General features: G+C 48.2%; 1 protein-coding gene across 1 annotated transcript; it reads right to left on the reverse strand.

The window, feature by feature from the left end:
• On the reverse strand, positions 1–8,394 carry TRNT1 (tRNA nucleotidyl transferase 1). Its single transcript, XM_083155758.1, has 8 exons — positions 8,284–8,394; positions 8,036–8,142; positions 7,312–7,505; positions 6,759–6,897; positions 6,372–6,498; positions 4,321–4,514; positions 3,374–3,627; positions 1–494 (listed from the first exon to the last, which is right to left on the reverse strand). Exons 2-8 carry the CDS (start codon positions 8,136–8,138, stop codon positions 240–242), a joined length of 1,266 nt encoding a protein of 421 aa, XP_083011884.1. The 5' UTR covers positions 8,139–8,142; positions 8,284–8,394; the 3' UTR covers positions 1–239.
• Positions 8,395–11,611: the final 3,217 nt, after the last annotated feature.

The raw sequence follows: 11,611 nt of genomic DNA on the forward strand, positions 1-11,611 counted from the left end.
TAATGTCTAGTTCCCTTTATTTCTCCACCACCACATCCTTCCACGCCTTCTGTACAAATATAAATAAAAGCAGGAAACCTAAAAAATTATAAATTTTACTTAATAGAACGCAAGATCCAGAAGTATGAATAGGGTGTAGTAAGTACATTGGCTGCTGTCTGAAGTTGTCCTCCGTGCAGCCGCCATGTTGGTGGAGCCTCTGATAAGTGACCAGCTCAGAGCGTCTATACTCTCCGCGTTTAGGAATCTTTCCCCTGTACACTGTTCAGAAGTTCCTCCTTGTCAGCCTTGTACTCGCTTTCCTTCCAGAGTTCCCGCAGGTCCTGAAGCACTCTCCCGATCTCCTTGCCCGAGCAGATGCCCATCCGCCGCAGGTCATGCCCACTGACTGGAAAGCGTGGTAGTGTCCAAGTTTCCATCTCTCGTACGAGTCGCTCTTCACCCTGGTACTTTAGCAGTTCACATACCCTCTTATGGGCGTCTGGCTCCCGGGACTGGCATAGAGGGAGAGGGGAAGAATAAAAATACAGGCGTAAGTTAGAACACAAATTTAGAGCCTTCTTACTACTTGGGGGATACAGCCCTTAGGTCGACACCTGAAATAGGTCGGAGAGGTAGACACACACATCAGGTTGACAAGGGGAAGGTTTTTCACATGTTTTTTTTGTTGAGCCAACGTGCATGCAGGCAGTATTTCATGGCCTACCCTCCATCACGGAGTGGTGCCCGCAGCATGGCGAGCATAACTAACTATGCGGGGGGATGCGGTACACTTAGACCAGGAGTGGCCAAATCGGTCCTCGAGATCTACCAACGGTCCACATTTTCCAGGTTACCTAACTGGTGCACAGCTGTAGTCATTACCAACTGTCACATTTCCCAGATCACCTAGCTGGTGCACAGCTGTAGTCATTACTAACTGTCACATTTCCCAGATCACCTAGCTGGTGCACAGGTGTACTCATTACTAACTGTCACATTTCCCAGATCACCTAGCTGGTGCACAACTGCAGTCATTACTAACGGTCACATTTCCCAGATCACCTAGCTGGTGCACAGCTGCAGTCATTACTAACGGTCACATTTCCCAGATCACCTAGCTGGTGCACAGCTGTAGTCATTACCAACTGTCACATTTCCCAGATCACCTAGCTGGTGCACAGCTGTAGTTATTACTAACGGTCACATTTACCAGACCACTTAGCTGGTGCACAGCTGTAGTCATTACTAACGGTCACATTTCCCAGATCACCTAGCTGGTGCACAGCTGTAGTCATTACTAACTGTCACATTTCCCAGATCCCCTAGCTGGTGCACAGGTGTACTCATTACTAACTGTCACATTTCCCAGATCACCTAGCTGGTGCACAGCTGCAGTCATTACTAACGGTCACATTTCCCAGATCACCTAGCTGGTGCACAGGTGTAGTCATTACTAACTGACACATTTTAAAACCTGCTGCATTCATTCCTACTGTAGATCCACAGGTTGCCTGGAAAACCTGCACCGTTGGTAGATCCTGAGGACCGGTTTGGCCACCCCTGACGTAGACGGTGTCCATGTCGACATTCGGGACAAAAAAACCCGTGAAAAATGCATGTCGACCTAATGCTTGTCAACATTCCGACACCTATTGCAGGTGTCGACCTAAGGCCTATTGACCTTCAGTGGTTGACCCAATGCATGTAGACCTAAATTGGATTGACCCAATGACCCACACCCTTACTTAAGGGGCTGATTCAATTAGCCATGGGTAGTGTGGCCTCGGTACTTGTTTCCTAGCACGGCGGCCATCGCATCGTATACCATTGTGCTAAAGAATGTATGCGATGTGATATTGCACAATAAAATATCGCATCGTATGCCATACGATGCGATCGTATACGATTTTTGATTGTACATGCACCCTGATGGGTCCTTACAATGTTAAATGGCCCCCCCATAGTCAACGCCAACCTGAAGCATGGTGAGCGCAGCGGAAGCGTCCTCCGACCTTTTTATGCCCCCACTATCCACGTCGGCGTGGAGATGATTTTAGATAGTGTGGCGAGCGCAGCGAGCCCGAAGCGTGGCGAGCCCCACGAGAGGACGCAGAATACATGTAAAGTAATACGTGTGCGCTCGCCACACTATCTAAAATCAACTCTACGCCGACGTGGATAGTGGGGGTATGAAAAGGTCGGAGGACGCGTTCCGCTGCGCTCGCCACGCTTCTGGTTTGCCCTTTGCGTTGATAGTAGGGGTGGCGTGGGGGTGCATTTAACATTGTAAGCACCCATTCTATCCCCCGTCGCTATTTCCGACATGGGAAATCGCGGCAGGAGCCTATTCAATGCTGTCGGGAAAAACAGCATTGAAGAAACATCTCGGCAGAACGGACCCGACTTCAACACCAGTCGGCCCGTTTTGCTGAGAACGGATGTATCGCGACGATCCACGGCCGTTTCCGGACACACCCCCTTTTTGTTGTTCGGTAGACGGGACATTGAATCCCTCCTGCTGGGTCCCAACAGTTGTGACCAAGGATTGAATAACCCCCAAAGTAGCAATAGCACAGAGACAGTGTTCCCATAACATCAGGGAAACCCGTGGGAACGAGACCAAGCGTTATAGCAATAAAAAGTTAATGTAATATCTCCCATAGCAACCTTAGACTGCAATCATAGCGTGTTTCAATGAGGTCCATCATGGCAAGAGTGTATGCCCAGATTGTGTACTACAACAGTACAGTTTCCCATGGATAGTCCCTGATCACTCACACTACATAATCTATCATTGTATCCCAGAGTACAGCAGCGGACAATGGGGCTGATTCAGCACGAATCGCTAAATACAAAACTTGCAAATTGAGTAATTATCGCAGTGGTTCTCAAACTTGGTCCTCGGAACCCCACACAGTTCACAATTTCCAGGTCACCCAACAGGTGCACTTATTACTGACTGACACATTTTAAAAGAGCCACAGGTGGAGCTAATTATTTCACTTGATCAGACCTGCAGACACGCACTGTGTGGGGTCCTGAGGACCGACTTTGAGAACCTGTGGATTATCGAATGACTGCGCTTGTGTACCGTATGCATCACGAATGTGTGAGGGAAAATAAGATGCGGTTGGTGCTGGACTCACGGGAAGCCGGCATTTGAGGGCGGAAACCTGACGTTTTCTGGGTGTGTCAGAGGAAACTAAGGTGTGCCCATGCATATTTGAGGAGGGTCTGTGACATCAGATATGACCACTGCCCCCTGTCTCAGTCAGATTACTGGAAGCCTCAGACCGACCCGCAAATGCACAGACGACAAAAACTCTTCTATGGGTTGAGAATTGTATATGAATCTGCGGGCCGATAGCCATCTCTTACAATTGATACTCACATCGATGACGTAGTCCTGGTACGGCTTCAGAGGCGCTTTGTCAGCGTGGTCCACCGTCAGCTCGTTCCGTTCTTTCAGCAAAAACAAGGCCAGACCCTTCTCTTCCCGAGAGATCTTCAGCCGCAAGTCCAGCTTGTTTACTTCATCCGCGTGTGAGAACAGTGCGGCCAGGAGGGTCATTGGCTTAGGAGACAGGTGCTCCGCATGAGAGCAAACGCGGGCAAACTCCTTCAGGTTTCCATTCTCCGGTAACCCTGGTGGCCAATGGGAGTCAGATCAGTATCGGCCAACCGCATATAATAACTTACTATCGTATAAAGGGGGTGTGGTATGACGCTCTGACAGTCGGGATTCTGGCGGTCGGTATATAGACATCGGAATCCTGACCGCAAGTACTTAGATGGGGATGAGTGCTAAGATGCTCCTTGCAGGACCCCCACAAGGGAGAATAGCCCCCGTCAATCATGATCCCCACAGTCAGGCATTTAATAGTAGGGATTCCGGTTTCGGTATGGTGACTGTTGGAATTCCAACTGTCGCAGCATCATCCAGCACCCTATAAGGGTGCAGATGTATGAAGCAGTGATAAGGGAGGAGAAGTGAGCCAGAGGAGAAGGGTCCCATGGCAACCAATAAGCTGATCAGTATAATTTATATTATGCAAATTATAGATGTTACTTCCGCGCTGATTGGTTTTCTACCCCAGCCTGCAGTGATTAAGGTCGACACATGCCTTCTCACACAGACGCGCTGCCACCATTATTCGGTACATATCGGTAGCGAGCTCGGACCACTCCCCTTACACGCCATATTGGGAGGGAGAGGGTTGTTGATGTTCCGATGCGCACATCATTAACGATGATTAATGATTAACTCGGGAAGAAGCGTTCCTATAGCGAGCATCAGCCTGCCAGTGCTTTACTATTGGCTCAGCAATGAGCACCCACCAGTGTGAGGGGCAACTCCCAGCTCGTACATGAGCTGCATAAGATGACTGACATGGTTTCCCTCCAAAATCTTCTTCAGCTCCACCCAGATTCTTTCCCCGGAGATCCCTCTCAGTCCAGGCGCATTCTCTCGTATTGCGGCCAGTGTGGAAGCGCCGTGGTCTCCAGCCTTCTCTGCAACTTTTCCATAAAACCTGCGGTGAACACACAGAGGGCAAGACATCAGTAATCTGCACTGGGGTCCAAAACCTGACCCCTAAATATGACAGGAACCGGGGATAATGAACTGGTTTCTATGCAGCAGCAACAGATTATAGCACATTACTGATTATATTCAGCTGTGCGGAAGTTTGCAGCAAACGTCACAAAAATTGTGGTTGCGTCAGTATGTCCCTAGCCCAAATCCAAACACAAATATCGGCATTTCATAGATGTCCACATTAGCTATCGGCATGCTGACTGCATACCATTAATTTAACCACAATGCTAGCACAGGAAATATGGGTGGGATCGGACATCCTCAGTGGCGCTTCTTTAAAATGTTGACCAACATCCCAGAACAGTCACTGGAGCAATAATGACAGAATGTGATTCTCTGTAGAACAATGGACTGTGGGATGAAGGTTACATAACGTCTCACAAGGTTAGTGTAGTGCCAGCCCCTGTGTCTCTTGGCCTGATTCAGAGAGGTGCGTAAACCCCATTTCCGAGGCTGTGTGCGCATGCACAGGATCTGCACTGCACAAGCCCCCCTTAGCCCCAGCATAACTGACAAGCTACAGCTGAGTTCAGGGTAAGCTGAGGCTTAATCAGATGGCTGAAGGCGATGTCTGAAGATGCAGCATGAGATCTGCCATGTCTGCAAGTACCGTTTTATTCCTACGAGGGTCTACTGATGCATTAGAATATTTGAGCAATGCGGACACAGCAGTGATGCTCAGCGCGGCAATCTTTGAATCAGCTCTTAAAATTTTCACTGAATTTCAATTTTGATAATCCCAGTAACACCCTAGGTACTTCTTTACTTTCACGGCGCCACTAGAAATCGCGGGCATCGCGGCCATTGAATGCACTAAAAAATCGGGTGCGACGCGATGCCCACGATTTCCCATAGGGACCCATGTTAAATTTCTCAATGGACACTATTTTCTGTTCAATGCCTCAATTGACACGATTTTTCCATAGGAAACAATGTTAAATGGCCCACAGAGGCCAAATAGGCACCCTCAAGTGTGAAATGGCCCCCACAATTGTTAACGCCACCCCACGATCAACGTCAACCCGAAGCGTGGCGAGCGGCGGCGGTACGCGTCCTCCGACCTTTTCATGCCCTACTATCCACTAGGGCGTGGAGTGAGAATAGAATAGTGTGGCGAGCGCAGCGATCCACCGAGCCCGAAGCGTGGCGAGCGCACGCGGATACCTTCACAGGTAAACGCGTCCCTTCGCGGGCTTCACAGGTATCCGCGGGGCTCGCCACACTATTCTATTCTCACTCCACGCACTAGTGGATAGTAGGGCATGAAAAGGTCGGAGGACGCGTACCGCTGCGCTCGCCACGCTTCGGGTTGACGTTGATCGTGGGGTGGCGTTAACAATTGTGGGGGCCATTTCACACTTGAGGGTGCCTATTTGGCCTCTGTGGGCCATTTAACATTGTTTCCTATGGAAAAATCGTGTCAATTGAGGCATTGAACAGAAAATCGTGTCCATTGAGAAATTTAACATTGGTCCCTATGGGAAATCGCGGGCATCGCGTCACACCCGATTTTTTAGTGCATTCAATGCCCGCGATGACCGCGATATCCTATCTGTCCTAATCTAGTGGCGCCGTGAAAGTAAAGAAGTACCACACCCTATTCCAGACTATTGGAGGATAATCGTCCCGTGTGTACACTGCGGGCGACAGCATTGCGCGGCCAAATCGCTTAGTCAAAATTTCCCAGAGTCCTCTAGTCTTGAAGACAAATTTGAACATAATCCTCACCAGCCTCTTTAAATAGAGGTAGGTGAAGATGAGAGAGGTCTTATAGGTGCCGGCGGCAGATTACCTGAGGTAGCGCAGAATTCGCAGATAATCCTCCTGGATGCGTTTTGCTGGGTCGCCCACAAATCGAATACAACGGTTTTTCAAGTCCCCATAACCATTGAAATAATCGTACAGTGTCCCATCAAATCCTGGGAAACAAGAGAAGGTACTAGAAGTATGAGAAGTATGAAGGCTGGATATAAGGACTACCACAAACAAACGGTTATTGCTATGTTATCTCTGCTAGACCCGGTCACACTCTCTGCATGCAGCTCTCAGTTCCTGGACAGTCTCCAACCAGCTTAATCTGCGGCATCTAACACAGATAAATAAGTGGCGTACTGTGGAGTTACCAGGCAGCGTATTCTAATGCAAGCCAGTGTTTGATGATTTCATGACCCTTCCTTACCCAGAAACATAGAGTTAATGGTGAGGTCTCGCCTCTCCGCATCCTGCTCCCAGTCAGTGGTGAATTCGACCTCTGCGTGTCGCCCGTCTGTCTGCAAGTCCACCCTCAGCGTCGTGATTTCAAAGTTCTGATCATTTATCTGAAAAAGAAATCAGCAAAGGTAAGGAGAACGAGAGGCAATGATTGGTCGGCTGGTTTGCTATGGATAGTGGGACTATTCGCACTGTGCATGTTCCGTAGCGGAGCCCCTCCACCTACAGGAGACGCGGCGGTGTATAGAATGCAGTCACATCTACACTTGCAGCTGAATAGGGCACAGCTGGATGGTAGCCGGGTGTAGGCAATGTTTATGGAGGGCAGAGAAGGAATTGGGCGCTATGCACAGTTGTGTGTATAGATGGCAGGATAGGACTGGTAAAAATGCGCCATTGGTGCACATCTACATGCATGGTGGGACCTGAGCTGGTTTTGCTCAGCGTCTTCTGCGCTCCATAAATGACATCCTCTGTGTTCTTTACCCCCATTCAGCCATGTTATATATCGTGGGTCTCACCCTTGCAGTTACTGTGCCGTGTTTCTCTCCTTTGTTATTAATGAGGCGGATTCCTGCGCGGTGGAACAGATCCTTCATTTCCTCAGGGGTGGCGGTGGTGGCGAAATCCACGTCATGCGGCTGTTTTCCCGCTAGCAGATCCCGCACAGCTCCCCCAGCTATTCGCAATTCATACTTTTCCTTGGCAAACAGGCCTGCAGGGAAACAGCGGACAGTGACGCGGTGGGCGGGAAGTACAATTAATGAGAGCGCTGTTCTACCAATTCTCTTTTGGTGACAGTAAAAGATAGAATGGAGACATCTCTAATTAATTGCTGGAAGGAAGATGAAACTGCCCAGGAATTGTACAGACAAACCCCATGTGTTTGCCACTCACATACCTGTCTATCACCATATATAATGCCCATCAATCACCTGTACCCTGGTATACCACCCCTCACTCAGACGCCAACACCTGTAGCCTGGTACACCAATCCTCACACACCCACCAGCATGTGTACCACAGTATAACGCCTCTCATTCACCTGCCAGTGTCTGTACCCCACTATAATGCTCCTCACTCACCTGCCAGCACCTGTACCCAGATATACCCCACCCCACTCACCTTTCAGCGTCTGTACCCAGGTATAACTCCCCACACTCACCTGCCAGCGTCTGTACCCAGGTATAACTCCCCACACTCACCTGCCAGCACCTGTACCCAGGTATAATGCTCCTCACTCACCTGCCAGCGTCTGTAAGCCCTCAGTAAGCAGCGCCTTGAACTCAGGAGTCTCCAGCCTCATGGTGGACAGGTGCCTGCAGTGTGTGAGAAGCCGGCCCAGCATCTGTCTGACAAGTAGAGGACAATCAAGGGATCATTGTGCTGCCGGACACCACCTGGGCTCCCCGGTCACACACTGTACATAGGGAAGGGAATCACTGTGTATAACGCCCGCTACACGAGAGGAAACAAATTATACATGTACTAACAAAGTGTCTCCAATATCGGCAATGCGTCTAGAGCAGCGGCCATTGTCCCGTAGACTAATATTCACTTTGCAGCTCCCATAGAAACCTCGCCAAGATGGCTCCAGCAGAAAGAGTCAGCCGTCAGTTGTAGTGACGTCTTTTCCCTTCAGCTACGCGATGACGTCGAGTCTCGGAGCGCCATATTACTGTTGGCAGATTTGCCCACACACAGGAGGTGAGGCTGGACAGTTCAGAGCTTAGCCTTTTAGAAAATATGTATTTCCAATAAGGCAGAATACACTGCAGGCTGAATTGTCATTCACTAAAGGTAATGCTCTACTTCACAGTCACACTCGGGGGTTTGCATTCTGAGGTAAATGCATTCGCGAACACCTCCGCTGATACGGTAGTTTACTATGGGGTAAATTTATTAAAACTTCTAAAAATGAAAATATTTGATGTTGCCCATAGCAACCAACCAGATTCGGTCTATTACTTCTCTATTGCATCGTAAAATAATATATCCAGAATAAAGTTTAGAGGCACAGAATCTCATACCTCCCAACTTCTGTCCGCATGAAATAGGGACACTCGCGCGGCGAAGCGCCTGAAAAGGGGGCGGGGCGTATGCAAATGAGGGCGTGGCTTATGCTAATTAGCCGCAACCTCATTTTCATACGAGAATAGACGCTGTGCGCATGCGCACAGCGTCTATTCTACTAGATTGGGGGTCTCCCAACTGTCACCCCCCCCGCAGCGGGACAATGCCTGCCGCGGGTGGGACAGCGGGACAGGACCCGAAAATCGGGACTGTCCCTCTAAAATCGTGACAGTTGGGAGGTATGGAATCTCCATCTGAATATTGGTCGCGGCCATTGCCAATCACACCCAGACAGGCAGCCCATGGGGAGGTGTTTTTTCCCTTGGAAGTGGAACTGCCAGTTCGAGCAGAACGTCACTCACCATCTATTAGAGCAGCCCTATCTGGCATCTAGGGACTGCAGCTGATGCAGTCCGAGATTCCAGTCTGTTTCCTAGCAGTGCTGATTTAAGCCCTGCCCCAGAATTACAGAGTTAGATCGACGAGAGCAGGGTCACATGGCCATCGTGAGTTTTTCCCTTTTTTTGGTGGCTATGTCGACATAAGTCAACTTGGACACCGTATAAGTGCACAGTGTCTCCTCGCGCAGCTCACTGCGCTCGCCATGCACCCCTGGACAGACCGGTAAGCATCCACTGCTGCTGCTGACCATCACCGTAACCTATCTACAGGATTTGCGCAGATAGTTTTACATCAGTTTTGTATATTCATCAATTAATTAGGTCAACGCAGGTGACAGTAATCCTAAACGGAGTGGGAGCTGCAGGTGCAGAGCATTTTGTACCTGATGTAAGGGGACGTGTTGAAGGGTCTAGTGTTTCTGGTCAGAGGGCAATGATTTTAATTATGGCTGTGTTAAAATATTGGGGGGTGTCTTGGTGTTCCAAAATGTGGTTAAATACCGATGTTAAGACTGGTGTGACTTGTGTACTGAGGAGTTTATAGTATTCGGCTGAAAAAGCCGTCTGGGCCTGGTGCTTTACCGTTTTTTAGGTGGGAGATGGCCTGTCTAACCTCGTCTTCTGTGATTTTAGCTTGTAGAGTGTCGTGGAATTCTGTGTTGACTGAGGGTATATCTAAGTTTTCCCAGAAATTGGAGGAAGCCTCCACATCTTCTGGGGAGTGTTTGTAGAGATTGCTATAAAAGGATCTCATTACCTCTGCAATCTGTTTACTGTTTTTAGTTATTGTTCCATCAGGTAATCTCAGGGGGCGGACAATCATTGGTGGGGATTGGCCTTTTAGCAGGTTAGTGAGAAGTTTTCCAGATTTGTTTCCAAACCTGAAAAACCTATAGTCTTTTTTGAAGGAGTAGTTAGCTTCCATTTTTGTGAATACCTCTTCATATATTGTTTTGGCTTGCATGTATTCTCGTTTGGCTCGGGGGGAAGGATGGGTTGTGTATGTGTGGAATTTGTCATTGAGGTCGGATTGGGCAAGGGTGTAGTCTTTAGTGAGAGTCTTTTTATGATTAGCTACATAAGAGATAATTTGACCTCTGATAACTGATTTGGAGGCTTGCCAGTATAGTACTGGATTGCCTTCTAGTGTGGGCAGGTTGTCGGTTTCGTAGTCCTTCCACATTTGTATTACCTTGGTGCGAAAGGGTGGTGAGTTTACTAGAGCTTGTGGGTATTTCCACGTGATGAAGGGGCCAATGTCTAGGTCTGTTCTCAATTTAAACCATACCAGGGCATGGTCGGATAATGCTATCGGTTCAATGTTAGTGCTGGTGATTTTGGGTAGCAGGGTTTGAGAGATGAATAGATAGTCAATTCTTGATTGTGTGTTATGTGCGGCAGATAAGCATGTGTAGGTTCTGTCCGTGGGGTGTAGACTGCGCCATAAGTCTATTATCTGTAGTCTCCTAAGTAGTGCTGGGATACCCAGCGATGGAAGGGCTTTCCTCGTTTTGGTACTAGTCTGTCTATCTAATACATTAGAAGTAACCAGGTTAAAATCCCCTCCCAATATCAAGGGAAGATATGTGTATGGTTGTAGCAGGGCTATTAGAGATTGGAAAAAGGATTTAGTATATACGTTAGGAGCATAGACATTGCATAAAATGTAATGACGAGAGGCTATCTTCACTTCGGCTAATACATATCTGCCTTCTGGGTCCATTATTGATGAGATCACCTCTATCACTGCCGAATTTTTGGCCAGGATTGCCACGCCTCTTTTTTTTGAGGAGTAGGGGGATGAAGCCAACACCCTCCATTGGAGGGCATTGAGCTTCAAGGTTTCGGCTTGTGTTAGGTGTGTCTCTTGAATAAAGGCAATATCCACTTTCATTTTTTTTAGATACATTAAAATTTTCTTTCTTTTCTGGGGCGAGTTGATGCCTCCCACGTTCCACGATCCAAAACACAATTCACTCATAGATAGTTATTGACAATGGTATATGTAGCTTTGACTATACATAGATTGATACAGGCATCCTGATTATTGCTAATATACGATATACTTTGATACTCGTTAATCTCAGGGGAATGGGAGGGACATAGGAAAGGGAGAAGAGGACAGAAGACGAAAGACAACATACAATTTAAACAATTAAGGCAGGTAAGATAAAAGAAAATAACATAAATTACAAGTTTGACGGGCAATCTCACCAACCGGGAGAGATTTGTCCATCTTAGCCGATGTCGAGGCTTCGGGTGTGGATACATGTCCATAAGTTAGGACTCTTGGTAGTAGATGATGGAGAGGTTACCGTCCACACGATGATCCCAGCTTTGGGATGAA

The sequence above is a fragment of the Crinia signifera genome, chromosome 8, assembly GCF_055691185.1.
Source record: "Crinia signifera chromosome 8, ASM5569118v1, whole genome shotgun sequence".
Lineage (NCBI taxonomy): Eukaryota > Metazoa > Chordata > Amphibia > Anura > Myobatrachidae > Crinia > Crinia signifera.